The 18,034-nt window shown below is 35.7% G+C and overlaps 1 protein-coding gene across 4 annotated transcripts in view; it reads left to right on the top strand.

Annotated features, from left to right (window-relative positions):
• The window catches only part of CDKAL1 (CDK5 regulatory subunit associated protein 1 like 1), a 650,586-nt gene that overhangs the window by 14,316 nt on the left and 618,236 nt on the right, over positions 1-18,034 (top strand). For all 4 annotated transcript variants that reach the window (XM_068557565.1, XM_068557566.1, XM_068557568.1 and 1 more), the window contains one exon: positions 119-231. In XM_068557565.1, coding sequence (XP_068413666.1) covers positions 119-231 — 113 coding nt within the window. The remainder of the gene's footprint in view (positions 1-118; positions 232-18,034) is intronic.

Here is an 18,034-nt window from a genome sequence, read left to right as displayed (position 1 = left end):
ATAGCCTGTGAATGGATTGCAGTGAGTGAGTATTTTTGCATAATGGGCCCAGAAATTACCTAGTGCTTTTTATTTAAAAAATCCCTTAATGAGACTTTTTTTTTTAATTCATTAACAGCACTATTCCAGGCATACAGAAAATTTGGATACGAACTTGGGGCTGTTCTCATAATAATTCAGATGGAGAATATATGGCTGGACAACTGGCTGCTTATGGATATAAAATTACAGGTAATGAGATCTGTAATGTATTTTATTGATTAAATTTTTCAGAGCTAAGATTTTTAGAGATATCTATTCTAACTTCAGCAACTAAAGGACACTTTAGCATAACTTGATGATTTTAAGGGAAAACAAAATGATACCTAATATATGTTGTCTAGATAACTACAGTTGACCCTTGAACAGCACAGCTTTGAGCTGTGTGGGTCCACTTATCTGGGGACCTTTTTCAGTACATACACTGTTATGTTTGCAATCCGTGGTTGGTTGAATCCTAGGATGTGGAACCCTCGGATACGGAGGGCTGGCTATGGCACTTGAGGATATGCGGATTTTGGTCTCTGCTGCAGGTTCTGGAACCAATCCCCTGCACATACTTAGGGATGACTCTGTGTGTGTGTGTGTGTGTGTGTGTGTGTGTGTGTGTGTGTGTATAATATTAAAAAAAAAAACTTTATTTTGAAATAAGTTTGGACTTACAGGAAAGTAGTAAAATTGAGAGTTTGTATATGCCCTTTATCCAGGTTCCCCTAATCTTAATATCTAACATAATTATAGTATAATTAATAAATTGGGAAATTAGCGTTAGCGCAATACTGTTATCTAAACTACAGATCTTGTTTGAATTTTGTCAGGTTTCCCATTTACATCCTTTTTATGTTCCAGGATCCAATCTAGGATCTCACCTTATGTTTATTTGTAATGTCTCCTTAGTCTCCTCTAATCTGTGACAGTTGCTCAGTTTTTTCTCATCTTTTATGACTTTGACACTTCTGAAAGAAAATCGATTATTTTATAGAATGTCCCTCACCTTGGGTTTGTCTGATAGAGTAAGGTAATTATGATTACCTTAGATTAGAGTAAGGTAATTATGCATTTTTGGCAAGAAGAGCACAGAAGTGATATTATATCCTTCTCAGTGCATCACATCGGGCAGGGGGCTTCATGATGTTAGTACACTACCCCTTGTCTGTCAGATTTCTCCACAGTAAAGTTACTATTTTTCTCATTGTAACTAATAAATATCCTGTGTCTCCTCAACCTCTTGCCTAGTAATTTTACTATTCGATAATTTTAGTATCTGTTGGTGGATCTTGTCTGCAACAGTTATTACTGTGATATTTGCTTAGTGGTGATTTTCTATTTTCTTCTTTTCTTCCACATTTATTAATCAGAGTCTTCTGTAAGGAAGGGCTGTCCTTTCCTCCCCACTTTATTTGTTGATATCAGTATGAACTCATGAATATTTATTTTATTCTATAGGTTATAGTTCAGAGCTATCATTATTTATTTTGTTGCTTGTATTGTTCCAACTTTGGCCATAGGACCTTGTTTAGGCTGGCTCCTGTGTCCTTCAAACATGCCCCCATTCCTTTTTGAGCACTTCCTTATTTTCTGGCACCACAAGATATTCTAGTGTTGTATTTTCCCTTCCCCAGCCTCAGAAGCAACCACTTTTCCAAGGAATCCTGACCCCTTTCATTAGGAGAATAGTGTTTAGAACCAGACCAGAGATCTGGGCACTAGTTGTGCTTATTGCTACTGTGAAGTATCAGTGCTTCGAGGTCCTCTCAGTGGGCAGAGTTAGGAAATATATATGTATATGAACTGGCACATACACACATCTGTATCTGTTTCTGTTGTATGTACATTAAATGGGAACATAATTTGAATGCTTTGTGAGAGGCAGTGAATGGCCCTGTGCTTTATATGTGTTATCATGCTTAGTCCTTGTGATATAAGGACATATTAGCATCCATTCATATAGGTGAGAATGGAGAGGTTGTTTCTTACTTTAAATCACATGGGCGGTAAAGTCTGTTGCTCCAAAACATTGCTCTTGACCACTAGTCTATATCACATAGCAAATTGCCTTTGCGTGTGTAGTTGGCCCGTCCTAGCTTCAAGTTGGATGTGAGGAGAAGGGCAGATTGGAAAGTTATTCCTTTCATAGCATTGTTTCCTTCAATAAGTAAATAACCGTATGTCATTAACTCTGTTTTTGATAGCTCATTCTTTTTTTAAAAAATTTATTTTTATTTATTTATTTATTTATTCTTGGTTGCATTGGGGTGTCATTTCTGCTCGTGGGCTTTCTCTAGTTGAGGTGAGCAGGGGCTACTCTTCATTTTGGTACGCAGGCTTCTCATTTCGGTGGCTTCTTTTGTTGTGGAGCATGGGCTCTAGGCGCGCGGGCTCCAGTAGTTGTGGCACGCGGGCTCAGTAGTTGTGGCACGCGGGCTCAGTAGTTGTGGTTTGTGGGCTCTAGAGCACAGGCTCAGTAGTTGTGGCGCATGGGCTTAGTTGCTCCACGGCATGTGGGATCTTCCTGGACCAGGGCTCGAACCCATGTCCCATGCATTGGCAGGCGGATTCTTAACCACTGCGCCACCAGGGAAGTCCTGATAACTCATTCTTTAGACAGCAAAATCAGTCTTAAAACAGGTAAAAACACTCAATCTGCTTTTAAAATTACTTCTCTGTGTTCATTAGTAATTTTTGTATAATTTAGCCTGTACTTAACCTTAATACATTCTGATGGTGCAGTTTGAAAATTAAGAAAATAGCCTTTAGGGTAACTTCCTAAATATTAAAAAAATTCAGAGCTTGACTTATCCTAGGTGATATTTAATATCTAACACATGTTAATTCATTTTAGCCTATTAGCAGGTTTTTAGTCTTATAACAGTACTCTTCTATGTAAAATAAGTCTTGATGTGTTTATACAAGAATATTAAACTTTGTTATGTAAACCTAATTTTCGTTTCATATTTGGGAATAGTAAAAAGGGAAATTGGTTCCTTAATCACTTGAATGTGAAATTTATTTTTCTTATTAATGTAGTTTATTTCTTTTATATGCCTGTATTACTTATATGTATTCGTATTAATTTTACATACTGTTGATTTTACCCACTTCAGAAATTTATCAGTTTTAATTCTAGTCTGGCTTGCATGCAGTAGACTATAGGACCACTTTCTTACTTGTCTAGAAGCCATAGGCCCAGAAAATATAAACATTAGCTTCCTTAAAATATTTAATAAGGAAATCTCTACAGATCTTTCATTTAGGTTAGATATATGAATGATTTCTGGATACCTATGCCAGTGGTCTCTTTTGTTATTGTGGAATAATGAGAGTTTATAAAAATTATTATTGCTTAATAGTTTATAATATTTCATTAGTCACATGTAGACCAAAAATATTTTCGTTTAACTCTGTACTTGATAAAATGAGATATATAATAGATTATGTATAATGTACACAGAGGTTACTGAAAACAGTATACAGAGAAATTCAGAAATCTCAGTTACCAATGGTAGATATTTTTACTATTTGGGGAAGAAAGAGAGATTAGGTATATACTTGAAATTGCTACTTCTAACTGTGTGAATCTAGGAATATAATTACTCCATAGTAAGACCTCACAGAGGCTTACTCAGAGAAGTAAATGCTTGTTCATTGCCTCTTTCAAATCCTTTTTATTTTGAGGAAAAGGGTGGTTTATAACTTATAAGATAATGCCTGCTTGCTTCTCATTTCAAAGAATGAAACCTGCTGAGGAAAAATGATGTCATTCTCTAAAACTCAGATACCTGTTTGCATGATAGAATTAAATCAGTATTATGGAAAGCAGTTAAACTGTCCTTGTAGGTACAGTGGCTTTTTACAGAAGTATGATTTGAACACATACATTTCATGAGTGTGTTCTTCAAGTGAGCAATTTTTATAGACTGACCCCCTACCCCCCAAATAATGCTGCTTTGGTGGTTGTTTTTGGATTATTTCTTTTGAATGTTGGTAAATTATTTTCATTGTCCTCATTGGTGGCAGATCTTTATATCTTGAGAATATATTTAGTGTTTGAATGGTCACAGGTCGTTTGAGGCCAAATCTGATGAACGAGTATTGTGGTATGATACTTATATGTTGGGACTCTTCATTACTGTGACATAAAATAGGATACATGCTGATTTTTCTGATCTCTACATTCTAGTTTTCTTTTTCTTCTTTAAATAGAGCATGGACACATTTAGTTTTTTGTTTATCTCGTCTTTTCATCTCAACAGGAATCTCCTCTTGTGGTAGGAAGCACAAAACTGTGTTTCAACCATCAGCCTACTAAGTGGCACTAGTTTTGATTCTGTACTAAATTGTGTGTTATCCATACAAATTAAGTAGTGTTAATTTTGTTCTTGTTGTTTAAATCCTGAGCAATGTTTTCCGTATGTTTGAGAGTGAACTTGCATGGTTGATTAGCTTCTTCACCTTTTACAGAGATAAAGAGAAAATCTAATTCACTCCTGTGAATTCTAAAATATTTTGGCTCCAGTTCCTGACTTTTTTAGCCTGGTATTATGTCAAAGTGAATGCCCATTCATAGTTAATAGCTTGCATGATAATCAAATTATTTTGATAAAAGTTTTAAGCTCAATTTTCTCACTGGTAGATGCGGGAAAACTTCATCTTTTTTTATTGTCTTTCTCTGGGAACTTGCGATCATTTTTCATCCTGTTCCACTTTTGGCCTGACCTTTTCAGGTCACTTAAACTTCTTGTTTGCATTTCTTGTAGCATGTAAGTGGTAGTACTTCAGCTCACATATAGTTGCAGTAATTCTTGTGAATAAATGCTCTGGAGTGCTCAGTTGTATTAAGATGACCAGTCTTTTCAAAATTGCTGGCATTCTGATACTGAACAACTTAAAAATATTTTTTAGTTTTAATATTTTAGAATTTTTTTTTCTAGGCCTTACTAATATTTTATACGGTCAGTGTTTAATTCAACACATCCACATATTTTTCACTGTCTTTACTCTTCATTCCATCTTGCACCTCAGACCTTTATCTGGAATCTTTCTGCCTAAAGTACACCCTTCAAAATATTTTAGAATTTTTTTTTTTTTTTTTTTATGGCTGTGTTGGGTCTTCGTTTCTGTGCGAGGGCTTTCTCTAGTTGTGGCAAGTGGGGGCCACTCTTAATCACGGTGCGCGGGCCTCTCACTATCGCGGCCTCTCTTGTTGCGGAGCATGGGCTCCAGACGCGCAGGCTCAGTAATTGTGGCGCACGGGCTCAGCTGCTCCACGGCATGTGGGATCTTCCCAGACCAGGGCTCGAACCCGTGTCCCCTGCATTGGCAGGCAGATTCTTAACCACTGCGCCACCAGGGAAGGCCTAGAATTTTTATGAGTGACAAATTTACAGAGACTAACAGATTTTCATAAACTTCACTTTTGCTTAATTGCTTAATGATTCATATTGCCGTTTGAGATTTTGTAGAACTTTTTTTTGATAATTCATTTAGAAATAGCTTGTGTTTAAACTTTATTTTTTAAGAAAATGGGCAGATGAGTAATTACCATGAAAGCTTCACTTAAAAATCTATTTTTTTGCATTGTTGTCTCTGATTTTGAGGAAAAAACCTTTTTTCAGATGTTGACACTGGAACATGTAAAATAATGTTGGCTCTTTTTTTGGCTGTTAAAATTCTAGTTGGTTTGGATTAAAGACATGATGTATTTTTAGCTCTTGGACAATAGGTGGCAGTATTACATTACATGATCACTGCATCTATGCCATTAATATGAAAAGTGAATTTTGTGTTACAAATAGTCTTCTAATAAAATTATTAGAAGTCATTAAATTAGTTAACACTTTATTTTATTCTGACTTATTGCTTTTTAAACTTTTTAGTAGTACTTATATAAGAATCAGACAAATTGACCTTTTCAGAGGCAGCATGATCCAGCTCAGATACCAGCCCACCATATGTATGCTGGAGACCACATGTGGAATTATTCGTTCATTGCTTACTGCTTGACATCGTCATTGCTCTGTTGCCCTGACTGTGCTTGTTCTAGAATGTGGTCATTGTCCTTTTGCCCAGAAGAGCATGCTGAAGTGGGAGTTTTTGAATCTGAGAACAGGCATTTGATACCTTTACCATTACATTGCTTTCACACTTAACTAAAAACTAACCTTCACATAAGGTGCATCTTGAGTAATCCCCAAATCTATGAACATACATTAAGGTTAAAGAGGTTTAATATTAAAAGAGAATGGAGTAAATTACAGCACTTTAAAATTTCCCACTCATTCCCACTTTACCAGCATCAAACACATGTTTGATGGTTAATTCAAGATGATTTGAATGTCCAGGCATTTGCAGAGACTTTCCTTTTGGTTATTTCTTCATTGTAGCTTGGTGATTCTCAAATTTAACAGTTTCTAAGAGTTCTTGTACTGTGTTACATACACAAATTCGTGTATGTCATATGTATGGGTGATTTAAGGGCTTTTTGTGTATGCGTGTGTGTTGTGACTATACCTTTGATCACCTAATCTGATCATTAGCTGTAACTGCTTGTACAGCTGTATCTCCACTTGCCCTGCCGCCATTCAGCTTACTTCCTCTGCTTAGAGATGGAGAGGCTGGTACCTCAGCTACTTCCTGTCTTAGGGTAATTTATCTTTTTTTTACATGTTCTCTCCCATGGTGTGTGAGTTCCTTCTGTCTTAATCATCTTTACCTTTGGCATCTCAGAGACACTGTTGCTTAGTGATTAAGAGCAGACTGTAGCCAGCTGTTAATATTGAGCCAGACTGTAAAGCCAGCTACTGCCATGTATTAGCTTTATGACTTTGGGCAAATGACAATACCTCTGTGCTTCAGTATCCTTATTTATTTAATGAAGATGACTACAGCAGTCCTTTCTAAAGATTAAATATTATTATGTACAAACGTGTTCAATGTGTGTCTGGTATTATCATCATCATCAAACTCAGTACCTGTCACACGATAGGAATTCAGGTGTTTTTTGTGTGTGCATTAGTGAACAAGTAAAAACAATGTTTTGACTATAATGTATTGAACTAGTTTTATTCTTTCTTTATAGCAGAATAAAAATTAAAGTATACTCTAAAGTTTAAATAAATGTGGTATGTGGTATGTGTGTGAGTCCCTTGAGTTCTTCAGTAGAATCCTATTTAGTGGCTGTCAAGTCCAGTCTTCATGGTCCTGACATGTCTCAGATAAGATCCTCGTACTGTCACTTTACCTGACATGGACACTACAAATTATATTGGATCAGAAATCTAATTTAATCCATTCTTATTAAATTGGAAGCAGTAATTGCTTTCAATTTAATGGGATTGAATTCAGTATTAGAAGTTTTGATATTCCTTCAAACATAATAAAATTTGGTTATATATATATTTCCATGTATCTGTGTGTACGCCTGTGCATTTGCAGAGAGAGAAGTGATCTTGGAGCATTGCTTGTATTCAGGTGAGTTATTTGCAGCGATTGGTAAGGGGGCATAGTATGGGGTGGCAACAAGAGTGGCACTTACTCCTTCTTTTTTCCCTTTCTGCCCAGGGAGAAAAGCAGGGAGAATTAAAAGTAAGGGCTTTCAAAGTGGGATTTCCATCCATTCACAAATAGGGGAGGGAAATCAAGAGTCTCTAGAGAAGATCCAGAATGTTGTTTACTCTTGAGGGGGGCGCATCCAGCGCTCCCGGTGATGAAAAAAGAGCTGTGGGGTGAAAGGGAATCCTTTAAAAATGTATGCTTAGCATGTTTATATTCAGTCTTTCCCACTGAATCATTTTTAGAAATGGCTAGGTTTACCAATTTTTATGTCTTATACTGTGCTTTTTCTTGAATATGTCATGAACAAGATGTGAGGCTAATTAATGAACATTTCTGAGTTAATGTCTAATTATTGCATTTGATCGTGGAGTTCTGTTTCACAGAAGATGTAGTACTTCTGTCCCATCCCTCTGGCTCGCTCTTTGCTTTTACTCTTTCAGTGTTTCAGTAACCATTGTAGCTACCATCTTATCAGCTGTTGTCTTCTTTCTTTCTTTTTAATTGAGTGGCAGTGTGCAGTAATTTAGGATGGGTTCATTACATATTAACTGATTTTGAAGTCTGCTCCATGAAGAACTACTCGATGACTGCACTTTGGGTAAAATTCATAGTAACAAATGAATCAAAGATAAAAGATCAGTGAGAATATTTTCTTTTTTCCATGTGAGAGCTGAATTGTTAGCTAGCTTACAAAAATAAGGGAGCTGCGAGGGTGTTCTAGAATAACTATGTTATGGTCTCATAAAAACTATTCAGGAAATCAGTGAAAGAGGTAAAAGTAGAAGACATTGAAAATGCTATACAGACATCTAAATACGAGATCAAATTAAGGCAAAGAAGCTTTAGGGGGAATATTTGAAGCTTATCATTTCCATCTCATTTGTAGCAGCTTTTTATCTGTGTCTTAGGTAAGTTGCAAATCGCCTGCAAGCCATAAACAAGGGCTGTTTTTTTCCTGAGGAAAAAAATGAGGGAAGGCTTTGCAGTTTTCAGTGAAGGTTTTTTCTTTTGGCACAGAGGTAGGAAGAATACTGTATTAGATGAAGAGTTTTTGTGTTCGTGAAATGTAAACAGCTGTGAGAGTGTAGTCAGCGTTTGTATGTTCTTCATGTAGTAATTTAGCATAAATATCTTTTCCTTGCAAGTATATACAAAAAACATTGTACAAATAAAATTTTGCAAAATCTTATTGAAGAATTAATGTTGAAATTTAAAAACTAGCAATTTCAAGATACTGATGACTCACCCATTCTTAACTGAGGGATATTTGAGTCAGGCATTAACATTTTCTGAGCGTCAGTTTTCTTTGAAATGAAATGGTGCTCTGCCAACCTCATGAAATTGAAAACATATAAACATGAGGTAATAGTTTAGTTTTTGAAATATTTATGTTTTAAAATAAATAACTCATTTATTACACCTTAATGTTATTAAATTGTAAACTGATGTTTTTTTTAATTTCTTGCTTTGCTCTCTTTCATCACATTTAAAGATATTTTTGTACAATTTAGAAGCTCAGTTCCTAAATGTACCAAAAGGTGGCACTGTTTACGTATATATAATATTTTGCTTTTTGACGAAAAAATGTGTTGCATGTTTTATCTGCAAATGTATTAAATTGAGGTTATATTTTTTAACATAAAATTTTCTGTTTTGTAAATGGATTTTTAATTCATGTAAGGTTTACTAGGACCAGGTTACTTTTCTTTTGGAAATGGTTTGGAAATTTAGATATTTGACAATCATGGTGTAGACATAGACTCCTGTATAATCCAATATAATTAATGGTAAAACCTTGTATTAATGTGACAAGCTAATGTTTCATGGAAAACATAGTTGCTTTTGTATAGCAAAAACCATTAATTTTTTTAAGCCTCTAAAAACTATCCAGTGATTAAAACATAACAGCCATAAATAAATGATTTGTGTGGCTTTTAGGTCATACCACATAGGTTTATCCATTCTGGAATGTTACTTTATGGTAAAAGTACCTTTGAAAATTTAGAAAAATCTTTCATTGCTTGAATTTCCTACCGGCAGTAGTGAGATGAAAGGAGAATCTACGTTCTATGAATAGCTTCTGTAGGTGAAGAATGCAAAAATTAGATAATATGAATTTGACTTGAAGTGAGGATTATTTATATAAAGGATGTGGTGCATACATTTCCCATACAGTTAGGTGAAAACCTCCCTGATTGTTTATTCATGGAGCATATTACATCCAATGTAGTTTATGACCCCAGAAGATAATACAATTAGTATATTTTTATGTCCAATAAAAGCTATCTGTAGTTGTTTTTTAATATAAACAGAATTTGTCAATGATTTTTACTGGATGTAGAACAGCACAAAATGCTTCTGTTACTAATATAAAATGCTTGACTCTTGTTTTGGGTGTAAGATTAAAAAAATCTAAGATAATTTCAGGTGTGCTTCCACTGTTTCCTTTATTTAAAAGCAGAAAATGTTTGAAGTCAACATAACTTGTACATTTCAGTTTTTGTTATTTTTTTCTGAAGTATCTCTTTTTAAGGTACTAATCCTTAGAAATAAAGAGTTAACATCTTCCTCCATTAAAAAGTCATCCTTATAACTCTGAAGTGACTGTCTCAGTTACTAAATGTATGTAGTTTGGGGGAAGTGAAGACACAATTGGCAGTTAGAGGGGTTCTTTTATGTTCATGAGAGTGTATGTGCTTATATTTAAATGTTCACTCTTATTGCTGCTTTTGTTGATGTTAGTAATAATGATACATATGTGATTTGTCTGAATTGTTTAAAAATGCATAATTAAAGGAGGATTTGATTATTCAGCAACTGTTTCAGTAGCTGAAGACTATCATTTAGAGATTTTCTTCCAATATTTGACAATTGTTCAGTGAGCTATGAATAGTATGAAAAATTGTAGGAAAGCATTGTAACACTACAATACTTCAGAGCCCATACTCTTAGGATATTCTTATTGTAGAGATTAATGGAGTGTTTTAATTATTTAGCAAGAAACAGATCTGTTTTTTAACCTAGTCTTTTTCTAGATGTAAAATTCTAGGGATTTGCTAAATAACAAAGATTATTTTACTAAATGACTTTGTGTTTAGGGATTTTTGTAAGGAAATTAGAAAGTGCAAAAATGCACTCAGAATAACTTTTTTAGAAAGCGTGAAACTGAGAAAGACAGCTAAGTGTCCCCAACATGCTTTCAGCAGGTCCCCACCCCCTGCTCCCCCGCAGGCTCCCCATAATGGCACATGTGCTTCTCAAGGTAGGACCTGAAGCAGTAAAATGTGATATTATACAAGCAATATTTTTTTCCTAAAATACTTGTGATTAAAAGAAATCCAATCAATCAGCATTATATATTTGTAAAAAAAATAGATCTATCATGCAGATTTTGTCTGGCTCCTTTAGATGCCTTATAATAATGTGCTAATTTATGCTGATGATCTTACCTTATGACCCTTCTGTGTGGCCTAGATATGTTAATATCTTATAGCTTTTTAATTTTAGTCATCTGTGTTGGTTGAATATGCTTGTTAGTCCACAGTACCACTCACCAGTCTGTGTCAAGGACTGGAAAAGAACAAGAAAAATTTATCTCAGATTCAGTTTCTTTAAGCATGCATTAGTAATGGAGGAAATTACAAAATAGACATAATTTATTTTTATTCTTTCTATAAAAAGTATACTCGGAGGGATTTTTTTTCCTTCTAATATTTAGCCCTTTATCTGAAAGTGTAATGTCCCTTTAGCTTAGCCTTGAAATTGTTGTCCCCCATTTTTGGTTCTCATCTTGATCTAAAAGACACTGATCAACTCAAATGCTTGAAAAACGTGGGGTAATTTTTAAATTAGCATACTTGGCATAACTGCGTAAGTATTTCTCAAACCTCTCTGAGCCTGTGATTCCTTGTCTCTAAAATGGGTTACAGGGTTGTTGTGAAAATTAATAAATGGTTGATAAACATTAGCTATTATTATATTAAGTATTAATAAAGAAAAGTCACCATTATGTATGTTTTAAATTTGAGTCTCTGAAATGAACGGTAACTTAATGAAATTTAATTTAAATATGTGTTTTATTTATTTTAATCTATTTAAATGTCTTTTAGTTTTATGTATTTCTGTCTTGCACATCTTTTTCTGATGGTGACTGTTAATTAGGAAATGAGAATGGGATATTGAAGTAATGTATAATAGATGGCTTCCGGTGGGGAACCAGTGAGGCAGAAAGGAGTGATTTCATAGAAGGAATAAGGGATTAGAAGTTGGAAGATTGGAGGTCTTGCTTTAAAGGTGACATGGATTATTAGTGAACTTACTTATCTCTTTTTTGGCTTCTTTTCTCCTTTTTTAAAAAAATGTATTTTATATTGGACTAGAGTTGATTTACAATGTTGTGTTAGTTTCAGATGTACAGCAAAGTGATTCCGTTATACATATACATGAATCTTTTTTTTGACTTTTTAATTCTTGCCTGTGAAATAACCCATTTTGACTGTTGCAGAAATATGAGGGTTGGGTGGGCAGGTCATGTTTTTTCACCTTTCTCTCACTCTGGAAGAGGTACAGCACTAGGTTAAGAAATATCAGGTGTGAAATCCTTCTCCAGCATTTCTCATTCCATTCCTCCTTATCCCATCTCCCCCAGCACACCTCCAAAGCAGGCTTTTCCTTAACACACTATTACGACCAAGATTATCTTTATCTCTGCTTGTAGCACTCATTAGGCTCTACTGGAATTATTTGTTTACATAACTTTCTCTCCTGTAAGACTGAACTTGAGTACAGGGAGAGCCTTTTTTTCTTGTATTCTTAGTACCTATTACCATATTTGGCCTGTAATAAGCACTTGGTTCGTGTTCATTGAATGAATTTATATCGATGTTCATGTCATTCATGAGAAACAGGTAAAATTTACTGAGTGATTCCATGGAGTACAGAGGTGGTTTCTCATTTGTGTTGCCTTTACTATTAGGTGTAAACCACCGATGATTTCTTACCACCTGAAAGAATTAAATTTAGCATTTTTCTAGGTCAAGTAGTCTTTTATAAGTTTTTGAGACCCTTTTATGAGCCTGACCATAGTAAGTGGCCTTGTCGGTGCTTTACAAATGTTGTGATTCGTGGGCACCTTAAGTATAGATTTCCTGCTTAAAGTGACTGAACAGAATAGGCACACTGTTCTTTGTTAGTTTCCTCAATTGGTTCTTGTAATTTTCCTGTTTCTATTGGTGATACCTTAAGGCATCTGGCCCGTGTTGAGTATTTCTTCCTGACTCATCATTCCTTCTGCCACCTGCCAAAGAAATGCTTTTACTTTGGTCAAGAACATTTGGAGTGAGTTAGATTTCATTATGGGGTAGGTCATGGACCACCTGATAAGTCTAAACGTGTCATACTAATTAGCATTGACTGGCTGCCACTAGAATGCTTAATTCTGGTGTTCTGCTTTTTAAACCTACAGGTGTTATGGAGGATGGAAAAATCCTTTATCTGAATATGAAACTGGGCACCAAATTTGAAGACTTTTCCCCCACTCCCAGTATGATTTTACTTTGTGAGAAGCTCCAGTAGACTGTATTATGTTTAGTTTTATATAATCTTTCAGGATTGTTAGAATTTTTTCCTTAGGTATATTTAAGTCACCGCTTTTTAAGATAATTTAGAAAAGAGGAATTGAGGGTTGGCAATTAAAAAGGAAGAAAAATGGCTCATAGATCGTATGTAGAGGTTTTAACCTTTCATCCTGGAAGAGAGGGATACTTTGGGGCACTAGTGCTTATCATCTTGTATCTGAGAGCTGGGAGGCAGTTGAGATCTGTGCTGGAAGGTCCCCGGGACCCCCCGAAATAGGAATCCTTTGCAGTAAGAAAGGAATCTATTGGACTTACAAATGTTTGGACACATTCTTAGAATGCATTTTATCTGCTGCAAGCCAAAAGACGTTTACTCACATTTGAATGAAACTGTAGAAGGGAAATCCTGAATTTTCTCGAAAGCAGGGGAGGTTAGAGAACCTTAAAAGCGCAGTATCCATCCTTATGAACTGAAAGAGTAAAATGTCACTTATTGTCCTTTCTTTTAGTGCAATGTCTTTATTAGACTGTAGTAAATTTTACAGATATTGATAGGGGCGTCCATGGGGTCTTTTTCTACCTTTGGTCTCCCTGTCCTATCTTCCAATTAGATCTTAGATTCCCTCAAATATATTCTCCTGCTGTGGAAATCTTTAGAAATATTAGCCCCTTGATTGGGGAGGGACTACTTTCCACCTATATTTCTCGAAAGGGAAACGTACATAAATGTCTAGAAAGAGTTGTGTTGAGCTTAAAGAATAAGTACTAAAGGTGGGAGAAAGAACAAGAAAAACTCAACGTTAAAGCAGCATCTATTGAGTTAGACTCTGGGCAAAGCTGACCAACTTGCCTTGTGATCTTAGCCAAGCCATTTAGTCCTTCAGTTTACTTATATCTCAAATGAGTGAGTTGCACTCCAGTGTTCTCTGGTTGTGTATAAATTCATTCATTCATTAGATACTCATCGGGTGCCTGTGGTGCTGTGTGTTCATCAGTGAGCAAGGCAGATACAGTCTCATCCTTGGAAGAAGGCTTCTGTTTCCCCTGTCTCTGCTGACCTGTCTTTTTCCCATTCTTCCCTTATCTAGTAATTGGGTGGATAATGAGGAAATGAAGCAATTTGAAATGATTAATTACAAATTTGGGGACCCTGTCTGCCTATTTATGTACAGAATGGATCAGTATTTTTTTGGGAAAAAAGAACAACTTGTAAAGACGATAGTTTATATACGTTAAAAAGGTTATTAAAATGAAGAAGTGAGTTATCTGTTAGTGGAAATAATTGGGTGTCTTAGGAGTGAGAGAAGTGAAAGAGAATGATCTTGTTTAAGTTTAGGTGTGCCAGGTATAAATGGAAAAGATTTATCCCTGACGTTGGAAAGTAATTTAAGAAAAAGTATTTGAGCTTTTTGGGTGTAGTTACGCTGTTGTATATGTTGAAGGTCAGATGTAATTTTTTTGGGTGGCGGGGGTGGGGGGAATCTCTTTGTTTTGAGTCAGCTCTAGTGTCTTGAGCTTTATGCCTTTAGTCTGGAGAACTGAAATTTATTATCTCACAGAAGGGGAAAATAATTTGAATAGAGTTAATTGAAATGAAAGGAGTAAATTTTTCTTTTTTAAGATTTAATCTTATTTATTTCTGGCTGCATTGGGTCTTCATTGCTGCACGTGGGCTTTCTCTAGTTGCGGCGAGCGGGGGCTACTCTTCATTGTGGTGCGCGGGCTTCTCATTGCGGTGGCTTCTCTTGTTGCGGAGCACGGGCTGTAGGCGTGCAGGCTTCAGTAGTTGTGGCATGTGGGCTCAGTAGTTGTGGCTCGCGGGCTCTAGAGTGCAGGCTCAGTAATTGTGGCCACAGGCTTAGTTGCTCCGCGTCATGTGGGATCTTCCTGGACCAGGGCTCGAACCCGTGTCCCTTGCATTGGCAGGCGGATTCTTATCCACTGTGCCACCAGGGAAGTCTCGAAAGGAGTAAATTTCTACTTAATTAAGAAATACACTGAGACATCCAAAATGAAGAAAACTCCCATATTTGGCTTCTGGATCTAAAATGATACTCTAGTCTGTGTAGGTTGGTTCAAGAGCATTTAACTCTGTTGGAGGCAGCCAGGTTAGCTTTGTGGAATTTAAAACTCTGACTTTTCCCTAAATACTGACGAAAGCAACTAAATTTATTGGTTATTAGGGAGCGAGAGTAAGTTCAATTTTCTCCAGACTTATGACAATTAGAGGTTGGTTCTAGCATATCTAATGCTTCAGTTTCAAGGCTACCTCTATTTGAGAGCTGTTTTGGGGAGATAACCTTGTAACACATACATTTTAATGAGTACATTACTTTTACCACCTGCTGAAGTCGACTTGGAGTGACTACTGACCTGAAGTGAATGCCTGTGTTCAATATTAATACGGCATGTCTGGATCCAGACAGCAATCTTTCATTTTGGCATGCACATAGTCAAAGTAAATTAATGTTTAAAACCCGAACACTTTAAGTTCAGTCAGTGTGTGCATTCCATAATAATCCTTCAGAAGCAGTTTACATAGAAATGCTGCGTGCTTTCTTATACTTTATTTATCATACATACAGGTCCACATTATAGTATTCGTAACAAGATTTATCCATTGCTATTTTTGTGACTCACTTGTCTTGCGGTGGCTAAAGAAATTAATTATTTTAGGATTTAGTCTTTGCATGTTTTAAATAAAATTACACTGTTTTATATAGTCATGCCTGGCAAGACCGTAGCCTAATTTCAGTTATCTTATTTTTAGATTTTTTTTTTATTAACCTAGTTCCTTCCTTTATTTCTGCTCAAATCACACATTTTTGAAAGTATAGTAATTTTTAATAAACTAGGCCTGGAAATAATGCATATTTATGACTTTATGTATCAAGGATATTGCTGGAGGATTTTTCTTTTCTTCCTTACGTGCCGTTTTCTAACCTTGCTTTTATTGGTTAAAAAAAACATTCATGGCAGATGTAGTAATGGGAAAATTATATTAACATTTAAGTATTAAATTAGCCTGTAGCCAGAGTCTCCTACTAATATGATGACATTTAGTGAGTTCAGGATTTTAAGGACCACACTGCACAACTCACTGTTGCACATTTCCTGTTTGCCTTTTTTGAAAAGTATGTTAGACCTGCCTTTTCAGATTGAAAATTTCCATTGTGGAATCCAATGTTGTTATTATTTTACCTTGCTTGTCAGTGTTTGTTATTTATGTATTAAGAATATGTGTATAGTGACCATAATGAGAATAATATGTGATTGGCGCCGTCTGCAAACAAGACAGTTTTCATAACACTTTTACAGCTTAATTTCAAAGAAAAATCTCAAGTTATATTTATTAGCAAACATATTTCAGCTAGGGAGTTTTTCATCCTCCAAAAAGATGGCAGATGGAAGTGAACCTAATATGTGTTAAAAGAAAATACGCTGCATTTATTTTAAATTTTATCTCTTACATCAGCATGATGCTTTTTATTTAGTCTTAGAGTTATAATAAATGCCATACTTTTGCTGTAAAAGTCAAAATTAGATTTCTTCTATGTCCGACAGAATTAATTTTCTGTTCAGAAATAAATAAAATATTTGGTTTAGGGCATAGACCATCAAATAACAACTGTTAGATTACACTTCATACAGTTTTAGTGTCCTGGATCTTGAATATTCCTACATCAGAAAACTATGTGCTTTACCCATGGTACAGTGGGTTTAGATTGGATTTGGAAGCATTGTACAGAGAACACCTATTGTTTCCCTTGAATGATGTATGCCCTACATACGTGACCTTTGTGACCCACCGCTCTTGCAGTGGTCATGGATTTGCACTGATTTGAGCACAGTCTTTCACTGGGTCCTGTTTTCAGTTCTCACGTGTGATGGCTGGCTGGCAGAATTAAACATCTGCCTTGTGGCTGCAGACGGCAGTGTGACTGGCTGGTTCAAATTTACAACACTGGCTTGTTGAGTGTTATGCTGTCACTACCTGAATTAACTAGCTGTGGATAAAGTGTCTGTGAACATGCTCGTTTTTTGTCCTGCTGCATGGGGAATTTTTGTCCTGTAAATTTTCCTAAGAGGTTATATGAGTTTGGATTAACTGGAAAGTCAGCATTTTAGCACCACCTCTCTCCCAGAGACTTTGTTAGTGATTTCTACAAAAAGAGACTGTGTAAGAGATTATATGATCAGGCCTATTATTCCTGATCTGATTTTAATTTGCTTACTTTTATAATTTTTCTACAAAAAAGAAAAAACCAGCCATATTCTACCTCTAGAAGGTTAAGGAGTTTAGCTAGAACGTATGCATGTGTAGGTTTTTATGGAGTCTTAGACATCTGTACAAACACACTATAGAGTAAGTGCATTTTTTTGAAGCAATAAGATCTCTCAGTAAGTAAGATGTATGGAGGCCCCAGAGGTCTTGGACTATTTTGTTTGAAGCTACCCCTATACCTCCATAGATAGATGACAAGGCAGACATTTTCTTTGGTGAAAAGTAGTTCCCAGCCAACTCTGATATCCACTTCTTGCAGCTTTATGGACTTACTTCAGAGGGCTGGCTACTGAGAGCAAAATATGTGCATGATTACATGTAATCAAGGTTAATTTTTATCAAGGGTCACCATGTTTTTGCTATGGTCTGACAGTCATGACCTACATTACAAGAGCCCTGTGGGTCTGTCTGGTGTATTTTTGCTTGATGTCTGGGTAGTTTATTTCAGATGCTTGTCAGTTTCATTATATATTATCATTTGGGGCTTTTGCTGGATTTTCAGGTATACCGTAAAAACAGTGCTCTTTGCAATTAGATTGTCATGAGGGAGCTTCTGTTTTATGGTGTGTAAACACTCTTT

The sequence above is a fragment of the Eschrichtius robustus genome, chromosome 12, assembly GCF_028021215.1.
Source record: "Eschrichtius robustus isolate mEscRob2 chromosome 12, mEscRob2.pri, whole genome shotgun sequence".
Classification (NCBI taxonomy): domain Eukaryota; kingdom Metazoa; phylum Chordata; class Mammalia; order Artiodactyla; family Eschrichtiidae; genus Eschrichtius; species Eschrichtius robustus.
Note: the sequence above shows the minus strand (reverse complement) of the source record. Positions and strands in the feature narration are given on the sequence as shown.